Source organism: Mesoplodon densirostris, chromosome 13 (assembly GCF_025265405.1).
Source record: "Mesoplodon densirostris isolate mMesDen1 chromosome 13, mMesDen1 primary haplotype, whole genome shotgun sequence".
Taxonomy (NCBI): Eukaryota; Metazoa; Chordata; class Mammalia; order Artiodactyla; family Ziphiidae; genus Mesoplodon; species Mesoplodon densirostris.
This window is the reverse complement of record NC_082673.1, coordinates 23,925,150-23,946,702: the sequence shown is the minus strand read 5'-3', so window position 1 is coordinate 23,946,702 and position 21,553 is coordinate 23,925,150. Positions and strand designations below refer to the sequence as shown.

The 21,553-nt window shown below is 46.1% G+C and overlaps 1 protein-coding gene across 2 annotated transcripts in view; it reads left to right on the top strand.

Annotated features, from left to right (window-relative positions):
* The window catches only part of ZNF704 (zinc finger protein 704), a 217,127-nt gene that overhangs the window by 158,942 nt on the left and 36,632 nt on the right, over nt 1-21,553 (top strand). For both annotated transcript variants that reach the window (XM_060115851.1, XM_060115852.1), the window contains exon 3: nt 19,430-19,533. In XM_060115851.1, coding sequence (XP_059971834.1) covers nt 19,430-19,533 — 104 coding nt within the window. The remainder of the gene's footprint in view (nt 1-19,429; nt 19,534-21,553) is intronic.

The following is a 21,553-nucleotide window of genomic DNA, read 5'->3' as shown; positions in this document are numbered from 1 at the left end:
TTTGTCTATTTAACATAATCTTAACATATCTTCTGAAATCCATCCTTATCAACTAGAAGTCAGGATCATCAGCAAATCCAAACATTTTTCTATGCCCTCGTCCGGATCATTTATAAAATGGTCTAAGCAGCAGCTTCGCAGGAACGTGGTTAACATGTCTCCATGCAGAGAGGTACCCATTCATTTCCACCTTGTTTCCTGTCTCTAAGCTGGTTCTCTGTTCGTAACAAGGCTCCCTGAATCCCCTGATAACTCCACTTTTTAAAAATAGTCCATGAGGTGGAATTGTACTAAAGGCATTTTTAAAGACTGAAGGGGTTACCTTCAGCATAATTACTGCCGCCAACTTGAAGTGGTTTGGAAGCCGTGTGTGGTCTAACCCACTAGATACTATCGCTAAACATCAGTAGGGAAGATGGAGGGCTGTGAACTATTACCTTCACCACCTCCCCTCTACCCATGTGCATAATCGTCTCCTCAAGGATTTATAACAGGTGCATCAGGCGTAACTTGCTTTTGCAGAAGTCATGTCATTTGCTTAGTGTTCTGTGGCCGTCCTCTTTTACTTTCACCAGCATAAAAGATAAAAAATCTGAGCCTCAGTAGTTGGTGGTTTCCACAATCCCCAGGACTCCTTCTTATAAAATACTTATACTAGTATTCTGCCCTTTAGCACAGGGCCATTTAAAGACAGGTTATATATTTTGAGCTCCATAGGTTCTCTCTTAAGTTTCTTTAAACGGTGAGTTTTTAACCTGCTGGAGGCTATGGATCGATTTCAAGGAATCCATCGATTCACTGAAATAATATACAAAATCTTGTGCACCTGTATATATCCATTTTTCTTTCCTGACTCAGAGTGTACACCTGATCTGCCATTCACAGTGGATTTCTCTATTCTTATTTAGTCCCACTATCCAGGAGACTGTTGCTGTTTGCCACTATTCTCTTCTGTTGCCACCGCGGCTACTATCAAAACTGTCACTGTCATCAGGACTGTTGTCAATTTCCATATTTGGTCTTCATCCACTGTTCCTGACTCACAATGCCCAGAACCCTTGGAATTTCCTGAGCAGGAAGAGCAATGGAATAATATCTGGGCTCTCATCCTCAGCTCCTGAAAATGCTTCAGGAAAGATGACTTTTGGATCCTAGCAAAGGACGGGGGCTGGCTTCCAGGTGAACCAATTATGTGATTAGAGAGTTGAAACTTTCAGTCTCACCCTGTCCTTAGGGAGTGGAGAGGGCCTGGAGGTTGAACGAATCACCAAGGGTCAAAATGTAATCATTTGTGCTTATGTAATGAAACCACTATAAAAACCCAGAAGAATGGGGGTTCAGAGAGCTTCCAGGTTGGTGAACACGTGGAAACTGGGGAAAATGTCACACCTGGAGAGGGCATGGAAGCTCTGTGCCCTTTCCCCATACCTTGCCCTATGTGTCTCTTCATCTGCTGATTCAGATCCTCTAATATCTTTGTAGAATAAATCAGTGATCTAGTGAGTGAAAGGGTTTTCCTGGGTTCTGTGAGCTGTTCTAGCAAATTAATCAAACCCGAGGAGGGAGTCATGGGAGCCTCCAGTCTGTAGCCGGTTAGTCAGAAACACAGGTAACTCCCTGGACTTGCAGTGGGCATCCTGAGTTGGAGGGGTCTTGTGGGACTGAGCCCTTTACCTGTGGATGCTGATTCTAGCCCAGGTAGATAGCGTCAGAATTGAGTTGAATTCTCAGACACCCTGCTGGCACCTGAGAATTGCTTGCTGGTGTGGGGAAGCCTCCACATTTACACATTGGAGTTGGGTCCAGAAACCCCTTTGCAGGCTGCTTTAACAGAATACCAGAGACTGGGTGGCTTAAACAACAGACATTTACTTCTCACGGTTCTGGAGGCTGGGAAATCCAAGATCCAGAGGCCAACTGATTCAGTTCTTGGTGAGGGCCCTCTTCCTGGCTTGCAGACAGCTGCCTTCTTGCTCTTGTGTCTCTTACTCTTATTAGAAGGACGCAAATCCCATCATGGGGCTTCACCATCATAACGTCTTCTAAACCTACTTACCTCCCAAACCCTGTGCCTCCTAATATGATCACATCGAGGGTTAGGCCTTCAACAGAAGAATTTGGGGAGGACACGAACATCCAGTCAGAAACACAGACGATGGTGTCCAACTGCCTAGATGGGAATGCAGTATCCACCACTTACTTTGCCTTTCCTCTCTGTGCGTCAGTTTCCTCATCCCTAAAAATGGGGGTAATAGGGCTTCCCTGGTGGCGCAGTGGTTGAGAGTCCGCCTGCCGATGCAGGGGACACGGGTTCGTGCCCCGGTCCGGGAGGATCCCGCGTGCCGCGGGGTGGCTGGGCCAGTGAGCCATGGTCGCTGAACCTGCGCGTCCAGGGCCTGTGCTCCGCAACGGGAGAGGCCACAGCAGTGAGAGGCCCGTGTACAGCAAAAGAAAAAAAAAAATGGGAGTAATAATAGTATTGACCTCATAGACTTATTATGAGGATTAATGGAGTTCATGAAAGTAAAGCCTAGAGCAGCGGCTGGCATATAGCAAGTGCTGCATAAATGTTAAATATTATGATTTATTTAAGGAGGTAGGTTATACCCTGGGTTTGACCCTATAGGACCACAATCCAGAGGAGTTATACTAAAGGTAACTTTTAGGCAAATATCAGAGTGGTCTTTGGACAGTTCTGGAGACAGGAAATCCTCCCAGATGCTTTATTTAACTTGACTGTCTTTTTTCCTCTGTACCATGACAGCAAGTATAACCCATGCCTGGTCAGGAAAAACACATAGGTAGACAGCTGGTCCTCAAGGAATGTATCTCAGGGGAGGTGTCCAACCTGGGGATTTTCGAGCTTTGTCTGAAAGAAACAAGATCCCTGTGTTAAATTGCATAATCACCGAAAAGAAATAGTACTTGTGGAGGGCATGGAAATACTCCACTCAGATCTCCTTTCAAAATGGAGCTGCAGCTGCAGGGAGCACAGTTGCCGGCCAGCCTCTTGCTGCCACTGCTTTGAATCTGCCGCACCTGGTAAGATCATGCTTCCCCCTGGGCTGCTTCTCTCCAAGGACCCGGCACAGCAGGGCTCCTAGAGCTGGGTCATTCTGCCTGACACGGGGCTTCTCTAACGGGCAGCCTCTGCTCAGGGCACCATCAGCTTGAGCTGAGACTTTCTTAGAACTGCTCCAAAGTACTTCTTAGCCAGTCCTTCTGTCTTCACTCCTTGCTGACAGGTGTCAGACCTGGCGGGTGGCCTGCAGGCTCCCCTGCCTTCTCAAGCTCCCACCCCCTCTCCCTTCCTAGGCATCTTCCCTAGTAAGTCACTTACAGAGCTGCTCTTGTCTTGGTGACTGCTTCTGGGAGGACTCAGACTGACAGAGCAGCTATTACTACCCCTCTGAACTTCTAGAAGATGTACCTGCCTACGAATGAAAGCGGGTGCTTATTTCTGTCTGTGCTGGTTGAACCTTCGTAGAAATAGCATACCAAGTGAGAAAAGAAATGTCCATGAAGTCAGTGACGTGTCATACTGAAAGGGTTTTTCTCCATAATTTTATAATCATTTTAATTGGCTCATTTTCTCATCAGATTTCAAATAAATCCAGATTCTTTGTCCGAATGCATGTTAATTCCTTATCATAAGATGATTGGTTCATTTCAACTATGTAGAAAAGCAAATTTTTAAGCCTTCCTAATGATTCAAAAAAAAAGGAAAAAAGACAGATAGGTAACCACAGAGCTGTTGACTAATAGGGGCCTATTTGTATGTGAAATATTTAGAACTTCATAATAGCACAGAATTGAAAGATATATTGAATGGGTAATTCCACCATAGTTTAATCAACATGCTATTACAGTAAGTGCACCTATAAACTGCTGCTGTGCTCGTATGACAATTTAAATGAGTGAAAAATTACCAGCAGAGGTGGAAATTATTATTTATACCTGATAGCTATACAGTTGTTTTCAGTAATGCTCTTTACATTAAATATTAATTCCAGCATCCTAGGCTCATAAGCCATTTATATTGTTTTCAGAAGAAATGTGAAAGAGTAGCTACAATGCTTTGCTTCCCCTGCACTGTAGACTTCTCGTGGCTTCAGCCTAAGCCTTGTTTGGCATTACTAACCTGTATTCATCCACCTCTTATTACAGGAAACTGGATATGCCCTGGCCAGTAGCCATCCAGCCATGTTACTGATCTGCTGTTATGTCCAGCAGTAACCTTTGCATTGTGTTCCTGACTGTATCAGTTTCTCCTGCTTATTCCTTTGGGGAAATCATGTTCCTTGTACATGGAGTATACACAGCTAAATGTGCAGTTGTTCAGCCTTTGGGTGTTCAATAAATAGGTTTGGTTTCATAGTGCTTAGATTGTACTGTTATAAACACTTTAAGAATGATAGATTACCATTTTCTAGGGACAAGATACCTAACTGACAGTTTGAATTGATCTGTCACCAAATAATAGCTGTATGTATTGACAGAAACATATAACCTTAAGATGGTTAAAATATAAACGAGAGAACACAGGAAACAGAGCCACTGATGTTGGTGTGTGTGTGTGTGAATAAGGATCCTCTGGAGGGCGGTGTAGATGCTTCCACTCATCTCCCAGAATCTCAACATTCCAAGTGTCTCATGTAGAACATTGACAAGGTATGGGGCAAGGAATTCTGCCTAAAGCAGTACTTTGCACATAGTAGACATTGAATTGAAGCTTGTTTGAATTATATTAACAGGAGATTATCTTCAATAAAAGCCAACTCCAGAAATAAAATTACCCACAGTACATACCTCAGGAAAGAGAACCACTGTCTGGCTCATTGATCTGAAACAGTCAATTTAAAATGAGGATAAACTGGTTCACTTCTAGCCTTGAAACTATCATATGAAACTACCACATTTGTACATTAAAAAAGAGTGAATATCAGCAATTTCATATGGTTTAACCTAACAGTATAAAACAGGTATTTATTTGGGTAGGGGTTAGAATTTGGGTAGATAAGTTGAACTGAAATTTAATTATTCAAAACATTTTAAGAATATTGTAAGAATTCTATTTAAAGAAAGTCCATAGAGAATCTTTTTAAAAGCAAAACACTTTTTAAAATAGGAGTAAAAAGCTTAAATTCAATCTATTTTTGTCAACTTCAACTTTTATATTCTATGTTCTCATTAATGTGGAATCACCCATGTATATAAAAGAAATCCTTTTCAAGGATTATCTTAAGATAATTTTAAGTGTAATACAGAAAAAAATGTATATTCTAAAAGATATTGCATTAACTTCACAAATACATTTCAATTATAGAAGATGACAAGCATGTCTTGAATTTAAAACAAGGTTATAAAGAAGACCATGAAAATGGCATTAGTGTGGGGTGTGAAGACCCCACTGGGTCACTGGAATAAGGTAGGGCTAGCAGAATGGCCAAGTGCTCTTAGAAAATTACCAAAGTCTCCACATTTGTAAAATGGGGCAGTAACATCAATAAATTTAAGTGACAATTTAAAATAATGTACATAAATCATCTGCGTTGGGAATGCTCAATAAATATTAGCTATCATTAGAAAGAAGATGCAGTTTAGAAAAAAAAAAGATAACATTTTTTTCTTTTTTTAAGCCAAATCTGGAACTTGAGCAGCTTATAAAGGAGTTAATTCAGTTACACCCATACCAGTTTGTCCCCTCTTTATAGCATAAGACAGTGGAGGCACCAGTCCTGCCACAGGTGTAGCCGAAGTCTGCAAGCAGGTCCCACACAGGCTAAACATGAAATAAACCAAAATTTTAAAATATAACAACAAGCCCCAAATTCCCCCTTAGCCTAGAGCAGGGGAGCGGATTAGCCCATTGACTTGCTAATAGCTCTCCTCTGCCCAGCTTGAGCAGCCGCCCCCTGGAGGGCAGGGCAGGTACCCCAGTGCCTGCAGTACGTGGGCAGTGATAGCTCCAAAGCTGCTTTCTCCCATTGGGGGGTCTCCCTCTCTCACTCCCAGGAAGCCTGCTGGGGCGGCTTGGTTGGGAACAATATAAGCCTCTGTCTTTGGAAAAACAGGTAAGATGGCAACAGCGGTCACTCCTAGCCCACATTTAGGCCTGTTGCCAACATAAAAATGTCACCATAGTAATGTCACCATAATAATGTCTCCATAATGAAAGAGGAGAAGTAACAGAAATAAGAAACAGTCTTTTTTAACCTTATTTTTTTTAAAGAAAGCTAGAGAAAAAAATCACCTCTTTCCCCCTTAATTGGCAAACCAGAAAACACTAGATTTGTTTTCTCCCAACTGCCCTTGTGAAATAACTTTCATCACCATAAATGTAGCTAGAAGTTCTTTACATTATTGAGACCTAAATGGATTTCAGGCCTCGGAGCAATAATATAATTAAGCCCAGCAGAAATTCCGGAATGACCCGACTTGGACATCAAAGTAAGAGTGAGAGATGCAATTGTGATTCCAGTTTTCTTCTTGAGGGCAGCTGTGATGTTGGACCTGCAGCCTGTTAACCCGCAGATGGCCTGAATGACTCGGGGCTTCAAACCCATTAGCCTGGGCCCCAACTGCCTCTACACACAGGGCAGGCCCCGCCCGACAAGGTGCTCCCAGGACTCAGGGATTGACCAGCTGACGGCCCACAGCAGCCCAACCAGAAGCTGGCTGAAACATCCATGAGCCCTTTCCAGACAGTCTGACTACCTTGCTTTGGCCATTGCTGAGTAGCAGGCAGATGCTTCATGGGATGTAAAGAGTCAGCAAGGACCTTGCCATTCCAGAGGCCAGGAAGAAAGAGACCGGCAGGCCCCGGGCAGGAGACAGTGTCTGGGGCCATGGTCATCTGCAACTCCCTCCATCTCCTCCCCTGTGCACAGAGTGCACACGAGTCCACATGTAGACACTGACACACAGACCCAGACACGAAGCTACACACTCACACACTCTCACAGATGCACAGAAAGACACACACTGATCCACACAGGACATCAACCCAGGCAGATACAGACACGGAGATAAACACACACACAGGACATATACACACACACACACACACATTCACAGACACACAGAGATATTCACACAGAGACATGAAGATATACACAAATACACTTACGCATTCGCAGACACACAGAGAGACATTCACACACAGACCCACATAGGACATCAACCCACACAGCCACAGACACGAAGATATACACACACACACACAGATTCACAGATACTCACAGACACACAGAGCGATACACACAGACCCACACAGGACATCAGCCCACACAGACATGAAGATATACACACAGGACACATATACACTCACACATTCACAGACACACAGAGAGACATTCACATACAGACCCACATAGGACATCAACACACACACACAGAACCACATAGGACATCAACCCACACAGACACAAAGATACACACACACATACACACACAGATTCACAGATACTCACAGACACACAGAGAGACACTCACGCACAGACCGACACAGGATGTAAGCCCACATAGTCTCACACACACACACACACACACACACACACACACACACACACATAGGTTACAAGAGGGGATTTGATGTGTGCCCTCTGGTCTTCTATCATCTGCTGCCTAAAGGGCCATCCCAGAAGGGCACTTCCATATTCACAGAAGGCTTTGTGTTCGGAGAAAACTGCGTGGATTTAAGACCAGCCTCGTGGCTCCCAGGAGAACATGTTGGCTGCAATCAAAAGCGCCAAACCTGCCCAGCAAGAAGGCCATCCAGGGGTGTTCACGACGCTTCACGGAGCTACACTCCGCAGCTTGCTCACATCCAGAAGTCCAGCTAATCACACGGAACTGTTTTCCGGGGATTTGGAACTTATTATTTAATAATGTTATTGCTGCCATTCCAGAGTTCACAGATGGGTCTGCGAGCCTTGGTGAATACAGGAGAATGAGCCCAGACACGAACCACATCAATTCTGCAGAGATAGGCCAACATCTTTTTAGGACCAGTTAAAAAAAAAAGAAAGAAAATTCATGTGAATGATTTATTTAATAGCTGAATTTTTGAGAAATTGTTTTCCACACGAGGAACTGAATGCATTACCGGGTCTAATGAGCTGAGGGAGAGTGGGCAGAAGAAATCTGCAGAAGTTCGTCCGATCTGCTTTCTGTGCTGCCCGCTGCCGACCCTCAGCCACTGCCGACCGCCACTACTGAACGCCAGTTTGTCCCAAAACCCTTCAAGAATTTACTTTAGGGTTTCCCTGGTGGCGCAGTGGTTGAGAGTCCGCCAGCCGATGCGGGGGACGCGGGTTCGTGCCCCGGTCCGGGAGGATCCCACATGCCGCGGAGCGGCTGGGCCCGTGAGCCATGGCCGCTGAGCCTGCACGTCCGGAGCCTGTGCTCCGCAACGGGAGAGGCCACAACAGTGAGAGGCCCGCGTACCGCAAAAAAAAAAAAAAAAAAAAAAAAAATTTATTTTAAGCAAGGTTTCATGCTAGATGTTGGAAACAGATGCCAGACTGAGTCGTGATTCACGGGGGAGGAGTGAGCCCAAGCAATCCAGACGACACAGCGGGGCACCTGGCATGGCTAGGCGGGTGTCAGCAGGCTTCCCGGGAGTGGGACGGAGCTGCTGATGGCAGGGTGGGGAGAAATAGGCCAGGTGGAAAGGGGAGGAAGCTTGTTCCAAAAGCAGAGGGCGTAGCTTGTGCACAGGTACGGAGAGGAAGGTGCGTCTTCTTGTGGAGAACTGCTGCGAGTGGGGAGCTGCCCTGCAGCGCACCTGCGCTGAAATGGGGACAAGATGGGGAGACCCCCCTAGAGAGGGCCACCTGCTTCCCACACAGGGGTTTGAACCTTATCCTGAAGGCTGTGGGAACCTCCCAAGAGCGTATGTCTCTGCATCGCCACTGCTGTCCGCAAGCTGTTACCGCCTGAGCCCTCTTGTAAACCTCCTGCTGGCCCTCCACCTATCCCCTTCCTTGACTCTCCAGACATCCTGGTCATTCACCCTTTAGTAAAAGCTTGAGCCACCTGCTCACAGCCTTCCTCTCCTGGATGACATGAGTGACCATTACATACGTGGCCTCACCATTCACGACGCACTGACCTCCACCCCTCCCCCACCTCTGCCCTCTTCTCCTGCAGCTGAGCCTTGGCCCTGCCATCTCCCAGGATTTCTCTCTCTCTGGGATTCCATCTCTGGTATTCCCGTCCTGCTCAGAACCTCCTGTTCTTCCAGCTCTTTCTCTCTTTTGCTCCCACCACACATGTGTTCAGACCTCATTAAGAGCTCTGGTTTCTCTCCACTTGCTCTCCCATCTTTTGGTCCCCTCCAGCCTTCACTCATTTCCTAAGCCAGCCAAGATCGCACGGCATTCTCTCCAAATGCAGTTTTACCAAAACCTCCCACTTTCTCGCACACCTCTTCGTTGTCCCCCCAGGAAAAGCCAGCAGCTGCTCCCACGCACCCCTTCTCCAGCTCCCAGCCCCCCCACCCCCGCCTCCAGTCACCATCGTGAGAGGATCAAGGTTTCCAACCTCAGCAGAGCCTTCCCTGCTGCCCGTCTTTGGGTGTCCCGTTCAGTTTTCTGTCCCATTACCCCTAACAGCGATGTCAAACCTTCAGCCCTCCAGGGTCCCCTCCCCCACTCCCCACTGAGAAACATGTCTGCTTCTGAGGAAGGAATTAAAGCAGAAAGCTCCAAAAAGAGACATCGTCAAGTGCCCAAGCCCCATGTCTACTCATGTGCCTATGCCCAGGCCACCTCTGTTCTCGTCGTTCCAGTTATAGGGGACCAATGCCCCTCCTTCTGTGTAAAGTGAATTCCACCTGAGCCCAGGACCCCGCTCTGGGCAGCCTCAGTAAAGACCTTGTCCACTTACTGTCCAACCTCTCCATGCCACTGGCTCTTTTCTGTCAGCATTTCGGTGGACTAGAGTTCCATTCATTTGAAGAAAAAACAAAGACCCTCTAACTTCTTCCAGGAAATTCTTTCCATCATGGCCAAGCTGCTTTAAAAAGTCGATTACGATCCCTGCCTCCGATTTCTCACCTCCTAGTAACCATTCACTCCTCAACCCTCAGCAATGCCACTTCCTTTCCTGCTAAAGTCTCTGCTACTTCCCGGCTGCTAGTTCCGGGGGACCCACTGGTCCTGATGGGCTTGGTCTCCACCTCCTCTGATGCTGTGAGCCTGTCCCTCCTTGAGAGTCTCTTGTCTCTTGTGTTCTCCAACCACTGTCCTCATTCCTGTTCTACCCCGTCCATTCCCGTTCAGTGTCCCTGAGCGCAGGTGGGAAGAAACCCTTAAGCATGTTAGTGGACTGAGAAAAAGCAAAGGGGGCACAGGAGAAGGGGCAGGATGAAGAGGAGGAGGAAGGTGGCACAGGTGGAGGCATGGCTTCAAGCAGGAAAAGCAACACTTGAACCACCTGTGAGGCTGAGGAAAGGAGGTGAAGAGGCAAAGTGGGAGAGAGGTCCTGCCTGGAGGCCTCCATTTTCTCTAAAATGTAGGAGGTTAGAGTATCTGCCGTTTACTAAAAACACTAATTCAAAAAGATACATGAAGCCCAGTGTTCATAGCAGCATTATTTACAATAGCTGAGATATGGGGAGCAACCTAAGGGACAATCAAGAGATGAATGGATAGAGAAGATGTGGTACATGTATACGACGGAATATACTCAGCCATAAAAAAGAATGAGATTTTGCCATTCGCAGCAACATGGATGGACTTAGAGGGCATTATGCTATGTGAAATAAATCAGACAGAGAAAGACAAATACTGTATGATATCATTTATATGTAGAATCTAAAAAATACAACTAGTGCATATAACCGAAAAAAAAAGAGCAGACTCAGATATGGAGAGCAAACTAGTGTTTACCAGAGGGGAGGGGGGAGGGACAATATACAGGGGGTAGTGGGAGGTACAAACTATTGGGTGTAAGATAGGCTCAAAGGGCTTCCCTGGTGGCGCAGTGGTTGAGAGTCCGCCTGCCGATGCAGGGGACGCGGGTTCGTGTCCCGGTCCGGGAAGATCCCACATGCCGCAGAGCGGCTGGGCCCATGAGCCATGGCCGCTGAGCCTGTGCGTCTGGAGCCTGTGCTCCGCAACGGGAGAGGCCACGACAGTGAGAAGCCCGCATACTGCAAAAAAAAAAAAAAAAAGGAAAAAAAGATAGGCTCAAGGATGTATTATAGAGCATGGGGAATATAGACAATATTTTGTAATAACTAAATGGAGTGTAACCTTTAAAAATTATATAAAAATTTTTTAAAAACTTTTTAAACAGTGTAGTATTGGCAGAAAAAAGAGTATCTGCTATATGGGTTTGCAGGCGTTGAACCTTGAAGAGAGAGGTGAAGATAGAGGATAATCCTGCGTGTAGATGGAGCGTGTGCTGACCAAGGACAGATGAAGGTTCTGTCGAGGAGAAGCACCGGTGGGGTGTATGCTGAGGCTGGACCCACTCAGCAGGGTCTCTGGTGGTTTCCATCAGCACTTGGCTGCCCCAGCAGGATAGTAAAAAGCAGCCAGGGAGGATCCCACCAGGGTTTGGTTCTTCTGGGCCAGTGAAGCAAAAGGCTAGAAAGGCCAGGGATTCCAGGATGCTGATGAAAGATGCGTCCAGGGCATCAACTAGTGGACCCAACCATAGGGAAGGGGTAAACAGCGGCAGGCTGGTAACCTGGGGGAAATCGGAAGAAGCAAGAGCCCGGCTGTCTCTGGGGGCAGGAGAGCAGGTGTGGTGGCGGTAAGGCAGTGTGAGCTAGAGGGCAGGGGAGTGTGAGGCTTGGGGAGAGAAATAACAAATGTGGCCCAAATCCAGGTTTGCGTTCTTGTTTTTAATTTGTCTTGTGGAAGTTTCAAATCTACATGGAAGTAGAGTGAATGGTCTAATGAATCCCTCAATACCCATCTCATAGCCTCAACAAGTACTAACACTTTGCCCATCTTATATCACTTTTGGGGATGGAGGAGAGGGAGGCTGTAGTTTATTAAAGCAAATCCTAGTTTCCGTGTTATTTCACCTATAAATACTTCAGTAGGTGTAAGTCAGGTTTTTAACCTGAGAAAAGTTCACTGAAATAAGAGTTTGGATAAAGGATAATGATAATAATTATTATTATTTACTGAGTGTTTAGTATATGTCAGGTATTTTACATGTTATTTAATTCTTCCAAAACCCTGTGAGGTCAGTATTATTATCATTCCCATTTTATACATGAGGAATGAAGCTGCACAAAGCTACGAGATTTGCCTAAAATCACTCAGCTAGTAAATGGAGTTTCTGGGGATTAAACCTCAGTCTATCTGACTGTAGTGTCTTTCCCTCAAGTTCAGCACTCTGCTGAATGTTTTGGGGGCTAAGGGGCCAGAAGTTAGGATAGTGGGTGCTTTCGATAGATCTCCTAAGATTGTAATTCCAGGCAAGGTAAAAATAATGGCTATAATTTATGTGCCAAAATATTCGATGACTATTAGGCGAGGGAGGTGCTGATGGAAAGGCTGGTGATGGCTAAAATAGGAAGAGAGAGAGGACTGCACAGCTGAGCCTCAGAAACCCAGGAGTTTTTGCATGAGGGTGAGAGGGATGGGCTCCTAGGGGGCAGGTCAAAAGCCAGCATCCTCTCCTGATGTCAGTGGGGGGTGACAGGAAAAGTAACCCCAGGGGAAGAGAGGAGTAAGTTCAGAGGAGAGCCCACGTACAGTACAGGGGAGAGGGTGAGGGATCATCGACAGTGGGATGCGGGGCCCAGGGTGCAGAGTGACAAGGGTCGAGAGAGAGAAGTCGGTGGTGGGAGGGGCCCAAGAGGACCAGAGCGGCAAGTGGGGGACAGAGGGGCCGGACTGGATGCCGCCTGTTCAGGCAAAGTGAAACGGACATCAAAGCAATTGCCTCAGGCTTCCCTGGTGGCGCAGTGGTTGAGAGTCTGCCTGCCCATGCAGGGGACACGGGTTCGTGCCCTGGTCCGGGAAGATCCCACATGCCGCGGAGCGGCTGGGCCCGTGAGCCATGGCCACTGAGCCTGCGCGTCCGGAGCCTGTGCTCCGCAACGGGAGAGGCCACAACAGTGAGAGACCCGCGTACCGGAAAAAAAAAAAAAAAGGCAATTGCCTAGTTCCACGTACTCAACGTGCAGTCCATGGATCAGTGCCGGTCTGCACTCCGTTACCAGCCCGCAGTGAGCTGGGTACAGAAATTGAGAGGAAGCAGCAGTTTAGAAATGTACATAGAAATTTAACGTGGCCGCATCTTCCACAGCCCATTTCTTCCCTTGTATTTTACAAAAGTATTGATCCATGACAGATTAGAAATTTCTTAAAAATAATCCTTCTGCACAGGTCGTTTCAGAAGTACTGGCCTATGTTGCCTTACCTGTTATGATGTGTTTGCTCTGATTTTTCCGTCTCGTTTATTAATCAAGGCCGCTGGACACTTTAGTGCACTGGAGGCAGCTTCTCTAATCTTCCCTATAGTCTTAAAGGAAACAACAGCTGAAATGAAATTGGAGGCATTAACACTGACCACTTTTGCTACAAGATCCCTTTAGAAAGAAAATGAAGTTTTTGTGCTTAATCACGTTTAACAGTTACTGAATCCAGTTTTCCAAACTCTCAGGAAAAGCTTTCCCAGAATTCCAAGATTGGGGATGTCACTGTGGCCTCTCTAGGGAAAGAGACTTTATTTTCAGATTTTATTCCTTGTTCGAAGATTACCACAAGTTTTAAAAGTAATTGAACTCGGTCTAGACAGCAGATTTTGGTAGTTGCTAAGGAACTGGATCGGTGCTAATCTAAGAAATGTATTCTTCATTTTGATTTCCGTTTATTACTACCACGCTTTAATTGCAGATAAATGTCTTTTATGGCTCTCTCGGGTGTAAAACACTTCTCTCTTAGCTGGTGGGTTAGCCAGGGGAGACCGTGTTTGTATGCACCCTGCAAGCAGACGGCATTCAGGCATGAAGTGTTATCAAAAGAAGAAAAGTGCTTCTTGTGGCGTGAACAATAGCCGGGCTTCTCGGCGCAGGCCACGGCCGAGCGCTCGGGGCCAGACCGGCAGCGCCCACCCGTGCGGGAGACCCCAGGCCCGGGGCCGTGTCCCCTGATGCTGCACACCCCACCCCCAACTGCCTCTTTATGTCACAGGTGATGTCCTTCTGCAACCTGCTGCCACAGTCACCAGGCAATCAATTCTTCTGATAAAAGATCGGTTGTCAAACCCCAGAAACTCATTTTCCACATGGCAGCCAGAGTGAGCTTTTTGAAAAGCAAATCTGATAGCATCACCCCAAGCTGACCTGACCTCTCCCAACCCCACCCCACTTGAAGCAATTCAGTGCTTCCCAGGGCCTTTAAGATAAGGGCCTTACACAACTCCACAGGCCCTACCTGTGCAAGGGCCACCCCGCTCGGCCTTGTCATTCCTTTGACGGCAGCCTGGCCTGCACTCTCGCACTGCCCAGCCCGGGGCTCGCCCACGGCCTCAGACAGGCAACACCAATGCCCCTTCGAGTCCCCCTGAGCCGGGAGTTCTCCCCTTAGCCAGGAGCACCGAAGCCATCCACTCCTTCCTGGCATTTGTCACGTCTGTAAGTTTACATTTATTTGTGTGTATCCGATGAAAGTCTGGTTCTCCAACAGACTAGAGCTCCGGAGGGCAGAGACTCTGCCGAATTTTCTTGAGACTGTATTTCCAGGAACTAAAGGAGCTCTGAGCGCACAGCTACTACTGCAAGAGTGAGGGTTGAAAGCAGAAAGTTTTTCAAAATTAAATCCAAATGGGCACTCAAGGCTTTGGCAACTTGTGGACCGTCCTCAAGAGCCATGATGTCATGAGCTGTATCCTTGCCAAGGCTCCAACGTGAAGCTCTAGCGAGGGACCCAGCAGCTGCTCTTCCCCGGGCCAGTTGCCACCTCTTACTCTTGTGAAGTTTGTGTCTTTATGAAAAATAACACCACCAGCACAAGCCACCCTACACTACCCCCGCAAAAAAAGAAAAGTAGGGCTTCCCTGGTGGCGCAGTGGTTGAGAGTCCGCCTGCCGATGCGGGGGACACGGGTTCGTGCCCCAGTCCGGGAAGATCCCACATGCCGCAGAGCGGCTAGGCCCGTGAACCATGGCCACTGAGCCTGCACGTCTGGAGCCTGTGCTCCGCAACGGGAGAGGCCACAACAGTGAGAGGCCCGCGTACCGCAAAAAAAAAAAAAAAAAAAAAAGTAACAACTGCTCGTGTTGGTGCTGAATAAGAAGAACAAGTGAAGTAACCTAACACTTTCCTCTTTCCTGTGGGGTTATGTGCTATGGGCCTGTTCATGAACTTGAAGGTTAATCATAGCTAACATCCATGGAACCCTTACTGTAGTGAGGCTGTGTGCTTGTGCTTGCATACGGTTTCTCATTTAACCTTCTCAACAGATCTATTTTTATCTTCCTCTTTCTAATAAAGAAACAGAGACTCTGAGATGTTAAGTAATTTACCCAAGGTCACAAAGCTAGTAATGGCAGAGTGGATTTGAAGCCACATGATCTAACTCATTCCAAAGTCTGTGCTCTCCACCATTACCTTTACGGCCTCTCCCAGAGAGGCCCAGTACACCTCCTTTGCGGATATGTAGGGAGTCTGTCCTCAAAGACTAAATGCTATCTGTTCATCGAGCAACAGATGTCTCTTAGTCTATTACTTTGGGTTTGAATTATGATTTAACTAAAAATAGCTAAACAGCCTACCTTTAGCTTCTTCCCTTTCCATTACATTTTCCATTTTGACCCTTTTCTAAAATACAGATTGATCATCTATCTCTCCCCCAGGTTCATGAAGGTTCAATGGCTTCCCTGTGCTTACAAGAATATGACAAACCACTTAGCCTGGCACATGAGGCCCCATGAACTGGCCCAGCCTCTGTGTTCTCATCTCCTATCCTCCAAATAGGACTCCTAAGTGGATTACAAGACAAGGACTTGCCTAATTCCTTGCCTGAAATGTGATTCTCCCTTCTTGAAATCCTATTCATCCATCGAAGCCAGGTCAACCTGAGGGGCAAATCACATATAGAGTAACAATGAATATTAGTATTTTTTAAAAATAATTCTAAATGTTATTAAGTCCCATAATACTCAACTAAGTCTGAGAGAAAAGATGAATTGAAAAAGGTCTCAACCTTTTGTAAACGTGATTAGTAAGGTTTTCAACAGTAGATTCAAATTCAACGTCAAATTAGGAGAGAATATGTAGTATCACCTCCAGTGATTTTTTTCCAGCCTCAACAACTCTAAATCTACCAGAAGGCCTTTGTAGCGATTCTCTCAAAGTGTAACAAACTCTACTTTGTATATCATCTATTTGTGTTTGATTATAAGGATTTGAATTTACAGCACCAATGAATCAGTAATTAGATAGTACTGTACCAAAAGAAATTAAAGATAAAAACAAAAACACAACTCAGCACAAGGCCATATCATCCGATAATGTTTCATGTAGCATGATAAAAATACTTCCTGAGAAATACAAGCTAATTGAATCATTAGCAATGTATTCCTTTGATTCGTTGTTGTTGTTAGCAAACTCCAATGCCAATGGGAAACTTAAAGGTAATCCAAATTCAGAAACACTCTGATTATACTAATGTTTATTCCCCTTTCTACTCTTCATCAGAAATCTGCTCTATGACAGGCAATAATTATTTTGAAACGTCAGCTTTTGGAAATGTGAAATAAAAATGCATATTTTGTAATGATACGTGCTCTATTGATCTCCATATTTAAAGAACACACAAATCAGCTTTTGAGTTAGTTATCAGTGAGTCTAAAACAAAATGTGCATGTTAGATGGGAAAAATCAAAGAAGCTACAGAGCAGATTGAGGAAGGAAAAATGAAGGTCCCTGAAACCAAGAGAGGAAAACCATGACTGTATAGCAGGTCCCATTAGGGATCAGGCAGGTGGCGAGGGGCCCTTCTCCCTACAAAGTCATGCCATTTCCCTGTGCCAGGCTCATGGGCCTCTTTTCCAGGTTCTTACACCTTTTGTTAACAAAGGAGAAGGAGAAGACTGACAGTGGGAAAGAGAAGTCAGCAGCTCCTGTAACTCAGTCCTTGAAGAGATGGCAGCGCAGCCTGTTCAGGTGCGCCCCCCGCCAGCCTGGAGTGATCCTGACAGCTGGGCTGTGGGCCGGCAGCCGGTCAGAGGAGCCCCACCATCTACAGAACAGTCTCTGTAGCAAGCCTTTCTCCTTCAAGGCCCCCAAGTAACTCAGTCCCCCTGTGACCATGACTACATGGGAAGGTTGAGCCATAAAACACTCGAAGTTACCTTAAGGTGCTTTAAGTTCTTTCCCTGGTGCTGTTTCAGGAGCCCTCATTTCTGGGGGTCGGGGGGAGATGGCATCACTTTTACTCCCAAGTACAAGGATCTTATAAATTGTGGATACTGTAAAATCCTTTAATGGTATGCCAAATGAGTGAGTAGTTTCTCCCCTAAGTGTATGAAATTTTCTTGAATACTTCTGTGCAATAAATTTCACTGTGTGCTCTCAAGCTCGCTTTCTAGAAGTATTTTTCTCTGAAACAAGTAATTTGTCTTTTGATAGATCAGTTGGCCAAGAGAGAGCTTAACCTACTTTGAGAAGAACTATAGAAGAAAATTTCAAAGATTCCCATCTTTGGTACCTTAGATTGAAAGAGGATGCTTTGCTTAGTAATTCAGCACCATGGTGAACATCAGAGATCCAAACTGTAATAATTTTTGTAACTTCATGTTGAAATTAATCCAACCCACCTAAACTGGGAACCATTTGATTTCTCTCCAATTCAGGAATCTCTTTTCCCATTGTTGTTGTGAAGCAGTGCCATCAAGTTTCTCTAAGGGTTCCTTGCTTTTACAAATTGTACAGCACACCTGTGAATGAAAGCCACATTTGTCAAAGTGTCAATTCCTTTGTCGATAGGCCTCATTCATCCTCTGGTGCTTCTTCAACTGTTCCCTTATTCGAAATGTTCATCTCTCAGGAGATGGTACAATTGGTCTGACGTCAAGGTACTGCATACATTTTTGCCTCGGTATTAACTTCTTTACTGAAATCAGCTTCAGCTGGCTGCAGTTCACGGTGACCATTATCTGATGAACCTTTATTCGGGGTTAACTGGCCAAGATTAATGATCCAGAGTAACCTCTTCTTCTCAGTGGCTCTTCACTCTAACCACATGGTAACTACCCCCTGACCTAGCCTTCCTTTAGTAGCGTGTTGTGAAGCAGACCACTGGAGTTTATACACCCCTAACTGCGTTTTCCTCCACTCTCTCCGTCTCGGTCAATGGCCCTAGTTAATGCTCAAGCCAAAGACCTGGGTGCCTGCCTTTCTTGTCACCCTGCACACCAAGTACAGCAGCCGGTCCTGCCAGACCACCTGCTACTGCGCCCAACCTAGTCCATGCCACTGTTTCCTCTTGTCTGGGCTCCTAGCAATCATGTCCTAACTGGCCTCCCTGCTTCTATTCTGCCTTCCCTAAAATCCGCTCTCCATATAGCAGCTCGGGTCATGAACTTAAAAATATTAATCATCTTATGTCACTAGACCTGCTTCAAGGCTTCTAGGGACTTCCTGTTGCACCTGGAATAAAATTGAAACACCTTCCATGGCCACACGACCCCACAAGACCAGCTTGGCACCACTCTCTCCTTCTCACACCAGTGGGTCTCTCTTGAGATATCCGGTGCTGATTCCTGCTGCTTCGCCTTCACACAGCTGTCTCTGCTGCATTTCCCCTTCCCCTCCTCCCTTCACACTTCACCTCAGACATCACCTTCTTGGAGAACCTTTCCTGACCCCAATAAGTGCAGCTGCCCACAGCCATCGTCATGTCAAACTGTCTGTGCCCTACATAGCACTTGTCACTATCAGAAATTATTCTGTTCCTTTTTGGTTGTTTACTGATCCTTGTGTCTCTTCCCACCAGCCTTGTGTGTTGTTTACCATGCATCACCTATGCCTAGAAGTGCGTAGCCCAGTACTGTACTCTCAGTAAACACCTGTTAGATGAATAACCAGTGAATGAAACCATCACTTCCTAATACTGTAGGATTTTCTTAATAAATCAGATTTTTTAAATTAAATTTAATTTTTTTGGCCACGCCGCGCAGCATGTGGGAATCTTAGTTCCCTGACCAGGGATGGCACCTGCGCCCCTTGTGGTGGAAGCGCAGCGTCTTAACCATGGGACCGCCACAGAAGTCCCCTGATACTATATGATTTTGACTTCTGGACTTCGGCTTCCTTACCTGTACAATAAAGCTAACAGAACACTGGGTTTTCATTGGGACAAGCTAAAGGAGTAAATGTGTATGGTAGCACGTGGTCCTTGGCATGGTAGGTGCAGAATGAGCACAGTTAACAATGCCCCTCCCTGTTTTCCAGGAAATCCTCAGAGGAACTGGACATGGACAAGGTGACAGCAGCGATGGTACTAACCAGCTTGTCCACCAGCCCTTTGGTTCGGAGCCCTCCTGTGCGGCAGAACGGTGAGGCTGGGGTACGGGGAGGACCCTCTGACACCGAGAGCAGAGCTGCTCTTTGAGGAGTCCCATTCCTGTCACACACAGTGAACAATTAACGCTCACCCGTCAGCAGGAAGTGAGGAGAAATGCGGGAGAAGTGGACCCCAGAGCTATCAGCCTCCTCCCCATCATCCCAAAGACCCCACTGCATCTCATTCATGCATCCATCCTTTCACTACACATTTATGGATCCCCATCACCTTTCCAAAACACGTCTTTGAGAACTTGTGTTCCTTTTTCCCCCAGGGAAATGGAGACTGGTCTAATGAAGTTACTTCCCCAGCTTTTTTTTTTTTTTTCTGTTTGGTTGGAGAGGGAGTTGGATCAAAGAGCTCTGAAGATTCAATATTTTGAAAAAGCATTATCCTCGGCTTCTTACTCTGTTCTTTCATTCAGTATATATTTACTAGGTACCATAATAGATGGTTTGAATACATCAGTGAAACAGTGTCCATACTCCCAGGTAGTGTACAGTCTCTGTGGGTGGGGCGGGGGAAGACTATCACAGCTGTATTAATGGCTAGCATTTATTGAGCACTTACTATGTGCCAAGTGCTAAGTTTGCTTTATCTCATGTAATTTATCACAACAATTCTATGAGATGTTATCACTGTTTTACAGATGAGTGAACTGAGGCACTTGGGGATTAATTAACTTGTAAAGAGCAGAGCTGAAATTCTATTGTATCTTCCTGATTCCAGATCTTCTTAGTCGTGATATAATATTGACTTGCATAATTCAATATGATAAATCAGGAGGGCAGTAGGAGATGAAGTTGGAGAGCCTGGCAGGAAATCAGGGGGCCATGTATGCCTGGTTATGAGTTTGGACATTCATCTGAGGCTATAGGAGAGCTCTTAAATGATTTAGGCGCTAGAAAGTTATAATTGGATTTACTGGCCAAAACAAAAAATAAACAAAAAAAAAACACATGTGGGTGTCCTGAATCTTGGTGGTCACAGGGTGGATGCATATAGGGCATAACTGAGAAATGTGAAAAAGGCAGAACCAACAGGAGTTGGTGATGGACAGAGAGGATGAAGGAGGAGGAGTGATAAGGGTGACTTCTGTGAAGTTGCTGTGCCTCAGCAAGGAAGCCCATTCCCTGAGATGGGGAACAAAGGCAGAGGAAGACATCTGTTAGTGAATGTTTGGAGCGAGAAGTGGGGTTGCTGAAGAAGATGGTAGGTCCAGCTTGAAACACGTTTAGTGGGGAGTACCTGAGGATCATCCAAGAGGCAGCATCTGATGGGGATCTGGGTGCAGCCTGAGAGAGAGGTCTGGGCTGCTGTGGAATTGGAAGGCAACATTTTGAAGCCATGAGCATAGATGAAATGACCCTGAGAGAGTTTTAGAGAAGTGGAGGGCGAAGAGAAGGTGGCTAAGAGGGAAGTGGTGACCCTTCTCATCACGGAAGACAAAGAACCCAGGAAGAGGCGGAGGGAGGGGTAACTGGAGAAGCAGAGATTAGGAGAGTGTGACTTCATGAAAGCCAAGGAAAAAGCTTGTTTCAGGGAGTGACATCTGATGCTTCAGAAGGTCAAGCATGAGAAGGACTCAATTCTGCCTCACGAAGAATTTGGTGGCTTTGGCAAGAGCATTCACAGTGGATGGCCCATGGCAGAAGCCGTATTGCACTTCAGTGAATGTAATGCACTGGGACCGCTGGATGGAACTTAACAGCCAGGGAAGACCTTCTCACAAAAGCCAGCCTAGTCAATGATGAGCTAGAGCTAGGGTTCACCCGTAATCTGGTTGTAAGCAGGAGGTGTTAAAATAAATTTGTGGAGCATCCACTGAATCCTCACCAAAACTTACTCCAATCCATTTGTAAGTGGGAAGAATGGTCAAGATACTGGGAATTCAGATCAATACCAGAAATCAGGAGTGCCCACCGTCATGATTCACCTCAAGCTGGGGTGATGTCACCTCCTCACACAGAGTAGACACCGTGCTCTTGAGATGAGCATGATTTCTCCTGATG